Source organism: Salvelinus sp. IW2-2015, linkage group LG15 (genome assembly GCF_002910315.2).
Source record: "Salvelinus sp. IW2-2015 linkage group LG15, ASM291031v2, whole genome shotgun sequence".
NCBI lineage: Eukaryota > Metazoa > Chordata > Actinopteri > Salmoniformes > Salmonidae > Salvelinus > Salvelinus sp. IW2-2015.
The window spans coordinates 11,323,621-11,342,305 of record NC_036855.1 but is presented as its reverse complement, the minus strand read 5'-3'; the positions used below and the strand labels follow the sequence as shown (position 1 = coordinate 11,342,305).

Below are 18,685 nucleotides of genomic sequence, written 5' to 3'. Positions count from 1 at the left end.
TCCCTCTGAACCGTCACCTCTAGCCCCCCTACACACAAACACACTCCCTCTGAACCCGTCACCTCTAGCCCCCCTACACACAAAACACACTCCCTCTGAACCCGTCACCTCTAGCCCCCCTACACACAAACACACTCCCTCTGAACCCGTCACCTCTAGCCCCCCTACACACAAACACACTCCCTCTGAACCCGTCACCTCTAGCCCCCTACACACAAACACACTCCCTCTGAACCCGTCACCTCTAGCCCCCCTACACACAAACACACCTCCCTCTGAACCCGTCACCTCTAGCCCCCTCACACAAACACACTCCCTCTGAACCCGTCACCTCTAGCCCCCCTACACACAAACACACTCCTCTGAACCCGTCACCTCTACGCCCCCTACACACAAACACACTCCCTCTGAACCCGTCACCTCTAGCCCCCCTACACACAAAACACACTCCCTCTGAACCCGTCACTCTAGCCCCCCTACACACAAACACACTCCCTCTGAACCCGTCACCTCTAGCCCCCCTACACACAACACACTCCCTCTGAACCGTCACCTATCGCCCCCCTACACACAAACACACTCCCTCTGAACCCGTCACCTCTAGCCCCCCTACAACGGTTGGATATACTGCTACATTTTCTAAAATAACGTTGGACGCGGCTTATGGTAGAGAAATGAACATTCAATTATCTGGGAAAGACTCTGGTGGACATTCCTGCAGTCATCATGCCAATTGCACATTCAACTTGAGACATCTGTGGCTTTGTGTTGTGACACAACTGCACATTTTGTGGCCTTTTATTGTCCCGGCACAAGGTGCACCTGTGTGATATGTCACACCTGTCAGGTAGATGGATTATCTTGATAAAGGACACAATTCTCACTAACAGGGGTGTAAAACAAATTTGTGCACATAATTTGAGAGAAGCTTTGTGTGTGTGTGGAACATTTCTTGGATCTTTTATTCCAGCTCATGAAACATGGGACCAGCACTTTACATGTTGCGTTTATATTTTTGTTCAGTGTGTTTTGCTTGAGCACGCATAGAAGTACCTGGCCTGTGCACAAATGTAGGCCTATTAAAGTTCCCATTTGTGGATGTCTGATGATAGAATTTCTGATTGTATTAACTCACCACCACTTATGAGCTGCCGGGCACCACATTTATTTTATTTTACATCCATTGCGAGTATTTCTTATTTCGTTTGAAAAATCTTTCCAACACTCTCCTTCTCAATACGGTTAAGTAACCTCCTTGCCTCGGTGTGACATAGCAACATGTTGCTGATCCCATATCACCAGTGGAAACGTCATAAAATAGGCTGTCTGTTCCGAGCTCATTGGCACGGGAAACCACGAGGGCCCAGTTGAAACAATGTTGCAAGTTCGCTATAGCAAGAGATGAAGCCAGCGAAGGTGAGAGGCAGACAGGTGGAGGAGAGATTAATGCTTTAGACCCAGCAAACTGCCATGCGTAGCATGTGATTTATAGAGGTGATTTTTTTTTTGTATTTTCATCAGGATATTGAGCGTGAGCCGACCTGGGATCCAAGGGTCAATTATAGAATTTTGGATCCGACCTGTTCGGATACCGGGTTGGATCTCTGGTAATCGGGTTAGGATATATCCGTGAAGACCTCTTAGTTTAGAACCTTTAGTGCTGTTCTTAAACATATATCTTTTTTCACACCTCTCCTCTGGGATCCCCAGCTGTTCCAAGTATTTGAACTATTCCACAGCTAGCACACCTGATTCGACTTGTTCACTAATCATCAAGCTCTTGAATAGGTGAATCGAGGTGAGCTGGTTCAGGGTTACAAAAAAAATGGGAAATGTCTTGGGACATCCGAGGAGAGGTTTGAAAGCCACTGGACTAATGTATAGTTTATGATTTTAATTTGATGTATGAGACAAATGTATGAAAAAAGGGACCGGTTGCTAGTGAAGTGTGTTGTGTACTAACGCTTTGTAATTCAGTGTATTGCTCTCTCCAGTCTTCAGGGGAATAAATGTCAGATGACCTGTGACCCCGGGACCTACTATAATGGCCACAGGAGAACCTGCGAACTGTGCCATCGAGCGTGTGCCACCTGTGCAGGTAAAGCTCCCTTCATAAAGTGAAGATGGTCCCTCCCAGTCAGTTGGCCAAAGTAAAAATCGATATTTTGCCCAAAGTGAAGTTTTTGCACTGCTCACAGTCTCCCCCTGTCTGCAGGCACGGGGATGGAGGCGTGTAACAAGTGTGCAGAGGGCTACTTCTTGGAGGAGTGGCGCTGTGTGTCCACCTGCAGTGTGGGATACTACATGTCTGAGCAGACCTCTGACAACGGAGACATCAACAAGTCCTGCAGGAAGTGAGTCTGCTGGACGCGTACAAACTCCACACCTTACACTTCCTCCTCTCTTCTACACCTCCTCCCTACAACCTGGCATGTTTATCCTGTCAAACTGCCTCAAACCGGACTATAATCTTCAAAAGGGTTCCAACATCTGTCATATACCTAAGGTCCCTTAAACCTGCCTTTTCCTCCTGTTTAATCTAACGCTACTCGCTATGTGGTCTGGAGGATATCTGCGCGTTAGCCCTCCTGTCTGATGTACCAAAATCATAAAGCTGGAAAAAGGGACCAACACGCTTTGTGGAAAGTGCTCCCTCTATCCAACTATGACCTAAACTATAGCTTTAACCCGCCCCCCCCCCTCCCCCCACCCCAGGTGTGACCACAGCTGCTATGCCTGCACAGGGCCTGGTGAGACGAACTGCAGCACCTGTGTGAATGGCTATAACCTGGAGGCAGGAGTGTGTGTGGTCAGCACCATCTGCAAAGATGGTGAGTACTAGAAACCCTCTTATATTTATATGTATTATAGACTCTTTAAGGACCTCATTCTAGAAGTGTCTGCTCAGTCACTGCACAGGTAACAGCGGTTTTAAACTTTCTCAGTGCTCTCTTTCTCTTTTTGTCACGATCTTTGCTCATGTATTCACCCCTAACTAATCTATACCAATCTCCCTTTACATCTTGTCTAAATTGCGCATGTTTAAAATTAGGCAACTTTTTGTCTGATTCTGCAATGCCTTCCCCATATCTCACACTAGATGGAAGGTTGGTCTTGTGGCCTCATACTGTAACCTAGGATAGAAAATATCCATGCTCTTGTTGGTATTCCATTGATATGGCTAACCTTTTCAGCCCTATCCTATAGGGCCCATTTGTCTGTGAGATATGATGAAGGTTTTCGATGATCTGATTTGTCTTCAAATTGTCATCCCCAGTCTGTCCATGACCCACTGAGACCAATGGTGTTTTATTGACTACAAAACAAATTAATTACTTCTGCTTGTAGAAAACGGACTCTTAGTTTTAGAGTGCACTGCAAGTAAAAAAAAAAACATATTTCAAATTGAGGTTATGACAGACTGGCGATCCACTTTTTCTGTGCAAAGTCATCTCTGATGAAAAATGACTTCATGTTTTGACTTTTGAAATTGACTCTCTTTGAAATTGATTGACGTTTTTTCTCTTCTTCCCCAAATTTCTGTTTTACTTTCCAACATGGATCCAATCATTCCTGCTGGACTACAATCTTTCCCCTCCGATGAACATCACACCTCTGATGGATCAAAACCAAACTCTTTCTGTCACCTGACCCCTCCTGACCAATCACTTGGCTCTGTCTGTCTGCCTGTCCTGACCAATCCCATGGCTATGCCTGTTGTCTCCCCCCCACTCATCTCTTCTTCCTGGTATGTGGAAAGCAAATGAAGAATCTTGGGCGGAAGGCAGTTTCTGTGTGCTTGTAAAAAAGAACAATTTGTGCCAGAGAAAAGTGCTGCAGCAACTGTGCTGCAGAACATGCTCGCTAAAAGGGTGACGGGAGGTCCCGCAGGGAGCCGGGGGGGGGCACCCCTCTACCCAAGCCCACTCACTCAGTCACATAATTTATAAGAAAATCTGTGCCTCTTAAGGGACTGCGTCAGAGGTGTGAGGACAGAACTACAACAAACCTACCTTTTTTTCTGTACTGGGACATGTGGTCAGGGCAACAGTAGCAACTGGGACTTACTAAAAAAACAAAAACAAATAATGTGTCGGTATTTTGTGACCAAAGCATCGATGCCAAAATAATTGTACCATTTTCCAGTATAGGATGTGTAGCTTGCAGGAGGGACCTGCCAATCTGTGTTTACTTCAGTTTTTTGCTCCTCAAGAGTAACGATGCGAAGGTGAAAGCTGATGAACATACCAACCCCCGGCTGTGTGTTTGTAAATAAACGTTAAAGCTCACTCAATAATGTGAAAACTGTCTGGGTTGCGTTTGCTATCTGCCAAGTGAGGATGCACGCATGCACACACACACACACAGCAGGATTGTGCAAACACTTGAATTGATAGGTGGGAAAATCATGTCCCCATTCTAAATGCCGCAGGGAATCCATTGTGTGCCACAGGGAATCCTGACTGCTAAACTGTCATCTATTTTTCAGGTTTTGTTTGCGAGAGAAAGTGTTACAGGTGCCCTTGACTCACTCATCATTCCACAGGCACTAAGATCAGATCTGTTTATCAAAGACCACATTAGATAAATCAGGGTCGTATTTATTAGGCACAAAACATAAGAAAACTGACGAACAGGGATGACGACCTCGTCTCGCCCAATAAGAAACACTTATTTTCATTACAAAATGCTTTAAGTTTTCGTTGCGTGCCCTAATGAACAAGACTCATCTTACTGCTACAGGAGACAATGGGAACATCGCACTGACAAACAGCAGCACGAGCAGGACTTTATTCCACAACATTGCACGGTTATGTCATTGCATTCGAGCAGAGGTGGTACTGTATCTTCTTGATCATCAAACAATTTTGATATGGTCAATGTTTTTGGTGAACTTCATTTAAATGTTATTCTATCCTTGCTAGCTGCCACACATTCAAGACATGTCCATGACACTATAGCAAAGGGCGTGCATTTCATTAAGATTGTGTTCATTTGGCTCCTCAATGGAAGAGAAGACTGTTACTTATTAATGTATTAAAACATCAGAGAGACTGAGAATCCAAGACAATGGTTGGTGCTGCAAAATTGGACCACAGTCTGTCTCTCTGTAACACGCAGGCTATGGGAGTCAACTTTGTAATGGTTGAAAACCCTTTTCGTGAAACCCATTATAGAATGAGTACTGAGGTGAATACGACACTGTATTCCAATAAAGAATGTGTCAAATTTAATTCTCAATGTGGGTTTATACCTTTTGAACAATTACAGTATTACTGTAGTCGTGTTGTGCTGTTGATTGTGGTTTAATTGAAATAAAGATTGATTGATCCTTTTGGTTAACAGAAACCTATTCTTGGTCATTGTTGAAGATGACCTTAGATTTGATTAATGTCAGTAGTAAGTTGATTTATATCATGTTCTTGTCAGACCCCCCCCCCCCCCCCCCCCCCCCCCCCTCACACACACGTTTATATTGTAAACCAGTGTCAATGTTATTACTAATTAAAATGGTTAATCTGTTCATTTTTGGGGTTTTTTTCTGCTAAGCTCTGTTGGTCATTGTGAACATCCTCATTGTCCCACACTGTTTATTTGGGTTGTGTTCATTAGGCTGAACATGGAAAAATAACAGATTGAAACAGGGAGAGACTTCCTGGACTTTTTCAATAAGAAATGCTAATTTTTGTTTTCCATTGCAAAAAGTTATGAAATGTTTTCTGTTGCGAGCCCTAATGAACACAACCCTGGTTACATGATAAACCTCCCAGTCTATTCCTCACCCAACATTGTTCCTGCAAGAATTTACAGAATGTATGTAATATAATAATAGTATTTGGTCATTTAGCAGATGTTTTTATCCAAAGGGACTTACAGTTTGTAGTCTCACATGTAGTTGTCACATGTAGCATGTATGCGTGCACAACAGGTCTGTGGCATCTTAATTGGGGAGGATGAGCTCGTGGTAATATCTGGAGTGGAATTAGTGGAATGGTATCAAATATTAAACACATGGTTTCCATCTGTTTGATGCCATTCCATTTACTCCATTACAGCCATTATGCGCTGTCCTCCCCTCAGCAGCCTCCACTGATGTGTGCACGCATACAGTCAAAGTTTGATATCAGCAAATGAAGGTTGGGAGAGAGAAGGGAGCAAATTTTCAGAATGGTACCAGATGGTATCCCCATTCACTACCACTGCTACCTCCATGAAGATTGCCAGTTTCTTCCACCACAACTACTAATCATTTTACTGTTATTATTACTACTGTTAGATTTGGTGATTGTAAGAAATGCAGTACAACTGGTCTTAATGAATGCAGCAATGTACAGTATACTTGTAGTGATTATGCATTGGGAACAAATACCATTGTAGCCCCAGTCAATATCCAGCAAGTCTGGGTCTTGTTCAGTAGGGCACACAAGCAAAACGTTATTGCAACAGATATCATTTTGTAAATAAAAATGTGTTTCTTATTGGACAAATTCAAGTAGTACTTGCTCGTTTTCAAGACATTTTCTCCATACTGGACTCGACCCTGTGTACAAACAGTTTGTTTTCTTTCAAAAAACTTTGAGATTTGAATGGGCCTGGTTGACATGCTAGATGGACAGGGTTGGTTCTGTTGCACAAGGCAAGCTCAATCAAGCACCACTGTGGTATTTGAAAGAAAATTGATACTATTTGAACCCAGGGTAATGTTCTTTAGGCACCAAATGGAAGAAAATGGACTGAAACGGGGAGAGAATACTTGACTACCAGAAACGCTCATTTTTGTTTTCTATTGCAAAACGTTTTGATAATGCATGCACTAATGCAGTATTTCCCAACTCCGGTCCTCGATTACCCCCAACCATACACATTTTTATTGTAGCCCCAGACAAGCACACCTGATTCAACTTGTCAACTGATCATCAAGCCCTCAAGCTGAATCAGGTACGTATTGTCAGGGGCTACAACAAAAAATGTATACCGTTGGGAAACACTGCACTAATGAATACTAACCAGGTCTGGTATCCAGGGTCCATATCTGGCAGTGGGGTCCATATCTGGCAGTGCAAAATGCTTTTCCTGCTGTCAGTTTGCCCTCAAGGTCAGCCAACTCCATCACTGCAACAACTCAGGCTCTCTCCAAGTGACACATTCTTTCCTCACTCTATTCTTTGAGCTGTTCTATTCAGAAGTTGTTTGTCTTTTGTCGAGTTTAGTTTCTCTCCCTGCGTTCTGTGTTTTGGGGAGAGGGGGGCTATTTGAATGGCTGCAGCCCAGGTTCGTCTGAATGGGAGCATCTGCCCGTTGTGTTGATAGCACAAAGAGATGCTTTTGTTTTGCCCGCGAAAACAATTTGGCTTTTCACAGAAAGCCAGAGCCCACAGTCAGCGACCTCGCACTGCTACCCTCGGAGGGCTGTGACACCCCCACCCTCTGTCAGTCATGTCCTAGTACATGTAGGTGGGGTGGGGGGTGTTGAAAGAAATAAAGGTGGGGGAGGGGGTAGGTGATGTTAATTCCTCAAATCTCTTTTCAATGCTGAAAAAAAACTCACCAGCAGAATCGTTACAGTTTAAAAAAAATCTGCATGAGAAGTGAAGTAGTAGTAGTAGTACTAGTAGTGTTGACCTCACCTGACCAAAAGAATGGTATCATTTGACATGTTGTCCTGGTGCCTATGTTGAAGGTGGCTTCAACTATGGTGGATGCATAACCAGGCCATCGCAGTGCGGCTCGGCTCTGCTCAGCTCAGTAGTATAAAAAGGACATTTGTCAGGCCACTGATGTGGAGTATGTGTCAGTTGTGTGAGACCTGAGTCCTAGTAGGGTTGTGTAAGGATATTCTCCCTCTGTTTTCAGGTGAGTACCTGAGCAGGCATGGGAAATGCCACCTATGTTACACCACCTGCTATAAGTGCGTAGGTCCTGAGAAGGAGGACTGCATAAGCTGCCCATCCAGAAGGTAAGACAGACATACAAGTGTATTAGAATGGGTTGTATTCATTAGTGCACATCGTCACAAAATGGCAACTAAAACAGAAAAAGGGTATTGTATTGGACAAGTTTAGACAGTCCCTCTCCGTTTCAGTTTTCTTCTGTTACGTGACTAATGAATATGACCCTGGAGCATCGTTTGATCCTCTGAATGTCAGTGAGATGATATTTATCATCACAATGTTCTTTGATTAAACTTTGCTTTGGATGTTCAGCCATGAATAATCTCTCGTGGACAGATTCGCGTGTAAATGGGAAGTGACAATTTTCGCGATTATTTTACTTCTGGGTAACCGAGATTAAGCCATGACAAAACTAAATGAAATAAACATATTAATGAATGATGATCATGCCTTGTAGATACAACATACTTTCCATGTCAATATTATTGAAATTCTATTCAAGGTAACCATTTACGTTAACTGTGTATATTATTTTAATCCAAAAATCTGATTTTATTTGTCAACATGCTTCATAAACAACAGTTGTGGACTAATAGTGAAATTCTTAGTTACGGGCACTTCCCAGCAATCCAGAGAAAGAAAATGGCTAAATAATAGAAAAGTAAAACAGATAATAATAGATACACAAAATGAGTAAGGATAACTATTATGCAGCATACATCACACATCTATAACCTCATCATAAACGTTATAGCTACATGGAGTGTTATTACAACCAGAATTATTCAAGCTTATTATGAATGAATGAAGAGATCGGATCACAGCTGTTAGCTTTTCTAACTGGATGTATCACCCGTGCTGACTTTATGCCATTGCCTTATCAAGTCCAAGTAACTCTTCCACTCTGCTTCTCCTTCAATCAAAACACTCCAAGTATTTATGGAACACCTTCATACTATGTATTACAATGAATACATTCATTAACCCTTTATAATGCTCTATGTAGCAATAATGCCCTGTTTGCAATGTTCTCATAGATAATGTGTGTATATTGTCTATAGTGTACATTAATTATACATGAAATGTTAATTGTTAACATGTATTAAAGTCATGAAAACCAGTGCATAAGCGATGTGTGTTCTCAACCATAATCCCCCAGGTATTTTGAAGATGGGCAGTGTGTAATCCAGTGCCAGGGAGTGCGCTATGCCATGGAGAGGCAGTGCCACCTGTGCCACCACACCTGCCAGGAGTGTGATGATGGAGGACCTGACAACTGCACAAGCTGTGACAAAGGTACAATCATCAGTTCTTAGTCATAATAAAGCACCCAACATCAATGGAGAACATGATATCGATAGTAATAGCTTTGTTTTTATAGTATGTGACAGAAAGTATTATCTCTATCAACACTGTAATACTGACTATAGCCACACAAAGGGCTTACTGAAAGACACACATGCCAGACTGCATAGAGAGCAGATGAACACCAGATTTCTATGCAGCTGGCACCCTATCAATACGTGCACACAGACACATTCAATTAGTTAGAAATGTGGTTCTGTTTAAAACCAGTCTGTCTGGAATTTGAGGAGACAAAACAATAACTCCACGGCCCAGTGTCTATTTCATGTGCTTTCCAAAGATGTTCTCTTTTATTCATAGTACCTCAGAACAGGGGTTCCCAAACTTTTTCACTCTGGGCGGGGAGGGCCTTCCAGCATTGGGGAACATCCTGCGCCCCACAACTGTTTCTACAGGCACAAGCACTGTTCATGACACAAACTGTTCACATCCCTCTTGTTGGTAGAGAGAATTTAGTAGATTTAGAGCATATTTTCTGCAATTCTACACGTTGTCATTGGGTGCAAAGAAAATGTTCCAGTTTTAAAGGCAATTTTCTTGCAGTTCTATAAATTTTGCCACATCTAATGTGTATTCATGTGATATTTGAGTGACAAAAAAATTACAGCAATATCTATGGGCTAGTTGATCTGGACATTTACAAGTTATAAATAGCTTTCCAAGGTATGCATTGACTAACATGACAAGAGGAACTGATGATGCACTACCCAATTTCAAAATTGCACCTTGTGAATTCTACTATTACAACTTTCAAGAGTAAGTCTAAAGCCGCACCCCTGTGCCCCCACATTGACCGCTCGCGCGCCCCACAGTTTGGGAACCACTGCCTCAGAATACTGACATGATCTCACTCCTAATGGAGTAATGAACGTTTTAAATGAGATATCACATAATTGACGACTATAGGCTGGAGTTTGATATGATTGCTCTCTGAGAAAGAAGTAAAGGTGTCGTGAGACTCGGGTAGAGATGTAAAGAAAGGAAGGGGAGAAAGGAGGGGAATAGGGGGTGAAGAGTGCAGAAAGGAAATGGGATAAATCTTAGAAAGAGAAATGCTGAAGTAATTGAGAAAGATCTTTACTTTTCGACCTCCTGTTGTTACTGTTGATTGGAATATATTAAGATCACTGTATTGGTCAATTGCACACAAGGTCCAACCAGAATTTGACTGCCGCTTTTAACCCTACCTGTCCCGAGACCCCAGCAAAAATGAATTGATATGAATGCTGTAAGTACAGAAATAGTTTGCTCACTGGGAAATATATATCTAACTAGTCAGTGACAACAGTGTGGAGTTTGTAAAAGCAACTATGTGAGTTAAAAAATTAATAATTAAGTGTTATATATACAGTACCAGTCAAAAGTTTGGACACCTACTCAACCCTTGAAAAAGTAGGTGTTTCCAAACTTTTGACTGGTACTGTATTTATTTTGTTACCCTCTTTTTCTCCCCAATTTTGATCTTGTCTCATCGCTGCAACTCCCCAACAGGCTCGGGAGACGAAGGTCGAGTCATGTGTCCTACGAAACATGACCCGCCAAACCGTGCTTCTTAACAACCGCCTACTTAACATGGAAGCCAGCCGCACCAATGTGCCGGGGGAAACACACTGCAGGCGCCCTGCCCGCCACAAGGAGTCGCTAGAGTGTGAGGAGCTAAGTAAAGTCCCCAGGCCAAACCCTCCCCTAACCCGACAACGCTGGGCCAATTGTGTGCCGCCCCATGGGACTCCCGATCAAGGCTGGTTGTGATACAGCCCGGGATCGAACCCGGGTCTGTAGTGACGCCTCTAGCACTGCGATGCAGTGCCCTAAACTGCTGTGCCACTCGGGAGGCCTATGTGAGTTTATTACAGTGTTACATACACTATGTTCAGGGATTTACTATGATCTTCCATGTAGAAGAACAGCTTACATTATAATGACTGTTGTGTAGATTGTGAGTGTCATAGAGAAAAACATGTCACATGAGCGTCTTCGTGAGAGTCTCAGCTTTAATAGATTGCTTTTAATAGTTTGTAACTCGAACCATTAGGACTCTAGAGATATTTTTGTTAAAAGACCGGGCCCGTGCTCCTTCAGGATTCGCCCTTGTTTCACAAACACCGCTCTAGTTCAGCCCCCGTTCATCATACACAGACTAATGGTTGGTTTCTACGGATGCAGAATATATAGACAAATTCAATGGTACAACCCAGGAGTCTGTAGCTCACAATGTTTAAAAGGGATTAGAAGTCCAAAACGTGCCGGCGTTACAAAAGACACATACATACAGTATACAGATTTTAGAGAGTTGCAAGGGGCTGCCACACTAGGCGCCCAGGGAGCTGTTGTAGGATGTACTGCTATGAAGCTGTGTTTTCCTGTCTGAATCGCTTGAAGATAAAGGAAATGACAAAGTTCAATGCAGCAACATTACGACCTTAGTTGGTCTTTGTCTGTTTGATCAACTGACTCACTGTCTGTGTGTTTGTACTGGTGTTTTTGCCAATGAAACTGACTGTGTCTGTCTCTCTGCCTGGCCTAGACAAGTTCCAAACAGACAGGTACTACTATAGAGGGGAGTGTCGTGACGTGTGTCCAGAGGGCTTCTTCCATTCCTGGCGGAAGCGGTGTGAGGCATGCTCCGTCAACTGCACTGTGTGCACCGACTTCGACCGCTGCCTCCACTGTAGCCCCTCCCACTACCTCCGAGACGGACTCTGTGTCCCGCTGGAGTGTGGCGAAGGTGAGACACCCCACAAAGCACACACAATTTGTTCTCTTCTCTCTCTCTCTCCCCCCACTTTTCATCTCATTTTGTCCTCTGTGCTCTACCACTCTACTGTTTTAAAAATTTTATTTAAAAGATTGAGTCTGAGACAGAGAATGTTTGAGAGTGAGACATGATTGAAAACTGCTAAAACAAGAGAAAGGGAGAGGGGGGATGAAAGGAAAGTCTTATCATATGTGTCAGACATGTCCAAACTGATCCCCTGCACGGCCCTGCAGCCTGCCACAGCTCACGCCTCAGAACACTTTGCATTTAACACCTTCCCCTCTCAGTGCTGCTGTAAAGCCGCCACACCCCAATTTCACCTCTGTCTCCCATCCAGCGATGGTTATAGATAGCATTGGTATGAATGTAACTATGCGTCTGATAGTCCAATGAGTATGTATGACTCCAATATCCACACTAGCTAAGTTTAAAGCAATGTATTGAATGGCTGCGGTGGTGCCAGTGTTGATAGATCCATTAGTCTTTGATGTGTGTGATGTATGTATGATGTACCTATCCTACAGGTGAGGTGGAGGACCCAGAGTATGAGGATTGTCTGCCCTGTGAGGAGGGCTGTAAGAAATGTCTGCAGAGTAAGTATACACTTGTCACGAAAGTCCAAGACAATCTACTTTCGAACCCCACTACAGACTCCACTAGACTGCCTCAGATCCCCCCCCAAGACCTTAGACTAATACTTAGAAGTTTTACAATAATACTGATCATCTTAGATCCTTTCAGAACTGCAAAACCTTCTCATGGGAACCTGCAGTTCATGTTCATTTCCTGTACCCTAACTGAACACCAGGTATGCATCATCAGCATTATTCTGTTTTATTCAGTCAAATCTTAAACAGGCCCACGCAAGATGTTATTAATCGTGGCCGGAATGTCTTTCCTCACCATCCCCCCTGCCCGCCTCCCCACTTCTGGTAATTATAATCCTCAGAATTAAAAGACAAGCAGCAGACTTTGAGATTATTGTTCCTGGAACGCGATGCCATCGGCTAAAATGTCGGAGATTAAGTGAGCAATCAGTGTGGCGCTAAAAACCAAGTTCATATAGACCCCTTCAAGACCCCTTACAGCCTGACTGAGCATGATAAGACCCCTTACAGCCTGACTGAGCATGATAAGACCCCTTACAGCCTGACTGAGCATGATAAGACCTTAAGCTCTTGACTGAGGCATGAGAAGACTCCTTAACAGCCTGACTGAGCATGATAAGACCCCTTACACCTGACTGAGCATGATAAGACCCTTACAGCCTGACGGAGTATGATAAGACCCCTTACAGCCTGACTGAGCATGAGAAGACTCCTTACAGCCTGACTGAGCATGAGAAAGACTCCTTACAACCTGACTGAGCATGATAAGACCCTTACACCGACTGAGCATGATAAGACTCCTTACAACCTGACTGAGCATGATAAGACCCCTACAGCCTGACTGAGCATGATAAGACCCCTTACAGCCTGACTGAGCATGAGAAGACCCCTTACAGCCTGACTGAGCATGAGAAGAACCCCTGTACAGCCTGACTGAGCATGATAAGACCCCTTACAGCCTGACTGAGCATGATAAGACCCCTTACAGCCTGACTGAGCATGATAAGAGATAGCAGCAGCCCCCCCCCCCACACACACACACTACTTTTCACATGCAGGTTCTGATTATGTGCATTTCTCAATTGGAACTGAAACTTCTCCAAACTGTACGGACGCTGAGAGTAGGAGGGGGAGTGAAAGATCACCTCTCTCTCTCTCTCTCTGTACTTAAATCTCCACACAATTTCTCTCCAGGATGTCTGTCACTAACTCCTTCCCTCAGGCCACAGTTGTCTTCATGACTTAAAAAAACACTCCATACACCTCGTAGAGCAGAGCGCACAGTACTGTAGTCTATTTCTGTAGTCTATTCCCAGCCCGCTCTGCAAGGGGCGATAGCACCTGAACCCGGGAGTCACATAATGAAGTCTTTTGGGTCTCTTGTAAACTTCATCTCCCTTGTTCCCCAGAGGGATCGACTAACCAACCCCACAGAGACTTTGATTATGCAGCTTGTGTTTCTGTGACTTACTGAATGTGCCATATCACGTGTGTGTGTGGATGCGTGTGTGTGTGTAATCTTTTGAAAAGCTGTGGAAGTTTTCATCTTGGCATGCTCCATGAACATTTATATGAGGTGTTTTCTTCCCTGATGTGAAATAGACAGGGCCTGAAGGCCTGATTTCCGGCTCTTTGCTCTCCTGTCTTTCTCTCTCTGTCTCTCCCCTCCGCTCTCTCTCTTAGTAATTGTTCTCGCAGGTAGAGGCTTGTGGGTGCTGGGAGGCCTGGGCTGGGCTAGCCTAGCCGTGTAGCTGCGTGGTGCTGCGCTGGGGGAAGTATCTCCCAGGAATGCCCCATGGGGCACAGCTGAAGAATGAGCTTTTGTTGCTCCTGTCTTTCCTCCTGGGATGTTTTGGCTGCTGAGAGCTGAGGGGATGACAGGGATTGGCGTTTCCTGGACAACTCTGATGGTTGGGAGGGGAATTAGGTTGGATGGTTTTGGTTAGTGGTTATCATTAAAAGTCTTGTTTAGGGTCAGTAAATAGGACTATACGCCCTGTTCTTACATGTCCCCATCTAGTTACACACCTTTTAATTGCAACAGTCCTGAGACAGATGAACTCATTAAGGGGTCTCTGCTTTTATTGTGATATCTGTGGGCTGAGCTGGTTGTGATTAGTTTGAACTTGGTGAACTCCGCATATGAAATGTGGAAAGAATAGTTTGGATTGGATTAGGCTGCATTGATATGTTCAAGTGGATCCCATTCATCCCCACAGTTGGCAGATAGGTGAAGGAGTGGCGACTGCCTGGTCTGTTGTGATGCTAGGCTGCCATCTGCTGGCATGAAAAGGGAACCTTTCAAATGATAGCTGTTGGTTATGTCTTAATAGTGTAGAGTGGCTTCCTCTCCTCGTCTTCTTGCCTTCACATTCACTGATGTGAAAAACTGGACAGGTGGGAGCAAATTCACAGGAAGTTTCTTATCCACCATATTGCCTTCACCTGGCCTAATATTTTCGGCTCAGTGCAGATTATGAAGAGAAGACTGATAGTGGAATCCACCACATGATTGAGATGCCCCCAGTAACTGACAGGGTGAGGAATGAGATGGACAGTGAAACTGACTTTTGGATGAATGATTGACACCAATCCTTTCCTCCATACAGAAAACCCCAAGCAATGTGTCACCTGTGCAAAGGAGTACTACCAGTAAGTTCATTCTTGTTGAATCATCTTTCTTACAGTTCCAGTGCAGCCTGTAGAGATATTGTGCTGTGGCTCACCTCTCTGTCTTTGTGGAGGTTCGGGCCTGATTGCCACACGAGCTGCCCAGACAGGACCTACAGTGTTATTGATACCATGACATGTGCCAAGTGTGAAGACAGCCACTGTGCCAACTGTGATCAGTCCCAGTGCTACTGGTGTGAGGAGGGCTTCTATGTTTCAGGTAGGACCTTTCATTCAGTTGATATTTCAACTCTGGGTTGTGCCACTGAGTCAGTTGGTAAAACACGCACTTTATGTCGTTGATTTTTAAACGAGTGTGTGTGTCTCTAGACGGAGAGTGTGTGGAGCAGTGTCAGGAGGGGTTCTTTGTCGACGAGGAGAGTCAGGAATGCGAACCGTGTCATCGTATGTGTCGCACGTGCGGCGGGCCCAACTATGACGACTGTGACTCATGTGAGGATGACTTCACTCTGAAGGACGGAGAGTGTGTGGACAACCACTCCGCTTCCTGCCCTGACAAACATTTCCTCAACAGTAAGGCCTCATCTGACCTTCATACTTACTTAACTAACATTTCATATAAGTTCAGGGGTCTGCAACTGGTGGGCCCACGGGCCAAATCTGGCCCCTGCCCATGTTGTCCAGTGCAATATAGTCTCACTATTTGAATAAATATTTGCTCAGGTCAGGGGGAATGTGAGCAGTGCTACTCCAGCTGTAAGACATGCGCTGGCTCTGGGAGGGAACAGTGTAACACCTGTGACACAGGTAAGAGTTGAGTGCATGGTATTTAGTATCTGAGTGCTGTGTTCTCCTCTATCCTCGGCAGGGGGTAGTTGCCAGACTTTGCTTGTGTAATTTATCTGCTTTCACCTGTTTTAGTCATTCTTAAGTCATCTTTACTGTAGTTTGATGGTGTGCTTACATTGTGAAGGTGATGGTGAAGCGTGACACTTTCCATTTAGAAAATACTAGACTTTATTGAAGAATAATCTTAATGTGGCGTACGGTGACACCTGCATGCTTGTCTGGCTCTGTAGAGCGCTTTCTGACGGCCCGCCAGGCGTGTGTGGCAAAGTGCCCGTCTGGTACTTTCGTCAATGCCACGTCGGGCCACTGTAACGACTGTCTGCCAGGCTGTGTTCTGTGCCAGGATGCCCATCGGTGCCAGAGGTGCCGGACTGGACACACACACCTCTACCTGCAGGGCGACCAGTGTGTTCCCGAGTGCCAGAGGTCAGATCTATTCATCAATCTTTCCCCATTTTTCCATCCCTTCCCCCTGAAACTGATCTGTGACTTTCACATATGCATATACACACACAGTACACTCTTACACACACGCTCCAACTAGAATGCTGTAGGTGTCTTTTTTTGTTGTTGTATCATGTCATTAGAATAGTTTTCTCCCCACTTGCAGTCAAGTTCAGTTCCGTAAAACTCCCTTCACCTCTCCCCTCCTGTCCTCTGTGCAGGGGTTACCCTAAGGGGGGCGAGTGCCAGCCCTGTGCCCCAGAGTGTGCCTCCTGCCTGGGGAACGCCACCCACTGCCTGAGCTGTGAGACCCAGTACTTGCTCCTGGAGCACTCTTGCAGAGGGCACTGTCCCAACGGGCACTACCCCAATGAGCGAGAGTGTCTACGTTGCCCACCCGACTGCATAGAGTGTAGCCAGGACGGCCTGTGTAAGGGTAAGGCTGCTGCACGGGGAGCAGAGGTGGAGGGGTCAGGGTAAAAGGGGGTGGCGGGGACGTCAGCCACAGTACGAAAATATCCACTTTCTTTCTAATCTCCTCTATTCAGCCATAAAAAAGAATGACATTCAATATGGCGGCCATATTAAGTGTACCAATAGGAGTCATTTTATATCTGTATTTAGCGTTCTCTCTCTCCCTGTTTCTCTGCACCAGAGTGTGAGGAGTACTACTTCCTACATAAGGACCAGTGTGTAGATGACTGCCCAGAGGGCTTCTTCCCCAGCGAGGAGCAGAAGGAGTGTGTGCGTTGTCACACCGACTGCGCATCGTGTGACGGGCCTGACTCAGACGACTGTGATATGTGCAGGCACCCCGCGGCTGTGCGCTACAACGGGGAGTGCCTGTCCCAGTGTCCCTCAGACACTTACCACAACGTAGCCACCTCCGAGTGCCAGGGTACTGGGATTATACACACAACTCATTTTACCATAATTGGATCGTCTCATGACCTACCATAGGAGGCATTTATTTTGTGAAGCGATAGTGCTGTGTCTAACGGATAGTGCTGTGTCTAACGGATAGTGCTGTGTCTAACGGATAGGCTGTGTCTAACGGATAGTGCTGTGTCTAACGGATAAGTTGCTGTGTCTAACGGATAGGCTTGTGTCTAACGGATAGTGCTGTGTAACAATGCTGTGTCTAACGGATAGTGCTGTGTCTAACGGATAGTGCTGTGTCTAACGGATAGTGCTGTGTCTAACGGATAGTGCTGTGTAACGGATAGGCTGTGTCTAACGGATAGTGCTGTGTCTAACGGATAGTGCTGTGTCTAACGGATAGGGCTGTGTCTAACGGATAGTGCTGTGTCTAACGGATAGTGCTGTGCTCTAACGGATAGTGCTGTGTCTAACGGATAGTGCTGTGTCTAACGGATAGTGCTGTGTCTAACGGATAGTGCTCTTGTGTGTCTAACGGATAGGCTGTGTCTAACGGATAGTGCTGTGTCTAACGGATAGTGCTGTGTCTAACGGATAGGCGTGTCTACGGATAGTGCTGTGTCTAACGGATAGTGCTGTGTCTAACGGATAGTGCTGTGTCTAACGGATAGGCTGTGTCTAACGGATAGTGCCTGTGTCTAACGGATAGTGCTGTGTCTAACGGATAGTGCTGTGTCTAACGGATAGTGCTGTGTCTAACGGATATGCTGTTGTCTAACGGATAGTGCTGTGTCTAACGGATAGGCTGGTCTAAGGATAGGCTGTGTCTAACGGATAGTGCTGTGTCTAACGGATAGTGCTGTGTTCTAACGGATAGGCTGTGTCTAACGGATAGTGCCTGGTGTCTAACGGATAGTGCTGTGTCTAACGGATAGGGCTTGTGTCTAACGTATAGTGCTGTTGTCTAACGGATAGTGCTGTGTCTAACGATAGGCTGTGTCTAACGGATAGGCTGTGTCTAGCGGATGTGCTGTGTTCTAACGGATAGGCTGTGTCTAACGAAGTTAAGGGCTGTGTCTAACGGATAGTGCTGTGTCTAACGGATAAGGCTGTGTTCTAACGAATAGGCTGTGTCTAACTGATAGTGCTGTGTCTAACGGATAGTGCTGTGTCTAACGGATAGTGCTGTGTCTAACGGATAGTGCTGTGTCTAACGGATAGTGCTGTGTCTAACGGATAGTGCTGTGTCTAACGGATAG

At 44.9% G+C, this 18,685-nt stretch overlaps 1 protein-coding gene across 6 annotated transcripts in view; it reads left to right on the top strand.

The window, feature by feature from the left end:
* Nucleotides 1–18,685, top strand: part of pcsk5b (proprotein convertase subtilisin/kexin type 5b) — an 81,422-nt gene that overhangs the window by 54,852 nt on the left and 7,885 nt on the right. For 2 of the 6 annotated variants that reach the window (XM_070446936.1, XM_024002276.2), the window contains 14 exons: nt 1,995–2,098; nt 2,216–2,354; nt 2,716–2,831; nt 7,855–7,957; nt 9,052–9,188; nt 11,785–11,985; nt 12,540–12,608; nt 15,233–15,275; nt 15,368–15,513; nt 15,624–15,827; nt 15,978–16,061; nt 16,334–16,529; nt 16,769–16,983; nt 17,203–17,445. In XM_070446936.1, the coding sequence (XP_070303037.1) occupies nt 1,995–2,098; nt 2,216–2,354; nt 2,716–2,831; nt 7,855–7,957; nt 9,052–9,188; nt 11,785–11,985; nt 12,540–12,608; nt 15,233–15,275; nt 15,368–15,513; nt 15,624–15,827; nt 15,978–16,061; nt 16,334–16,529; nt 16,769–16,983; nt 17,203–17,445 (2,000 nt within the window). Of the gene's footprint in view, nt 1–1,994; nt 2,099–2,215; nt 2,355–2,715; nt 2,832–3,760; nt 5,350–7,854; nt 7,958–9,051; nt 9,189–11,784; nt 11,986–12,539; nt 12,609–15,232; nt 15,276–15,367; nt 15,514–15,623; nt 15,828–15,977; nt 16,062–16,333; nt 16,530–16,768; nt 16,984–17,202; nt 17,446–18,685 lie in introns of those variants that run through there. The other 4 variants (XM_024002278.2, XR_011480997.1, XM_024002280.1 and 1 more) reach the window with 4 other exon arrangements.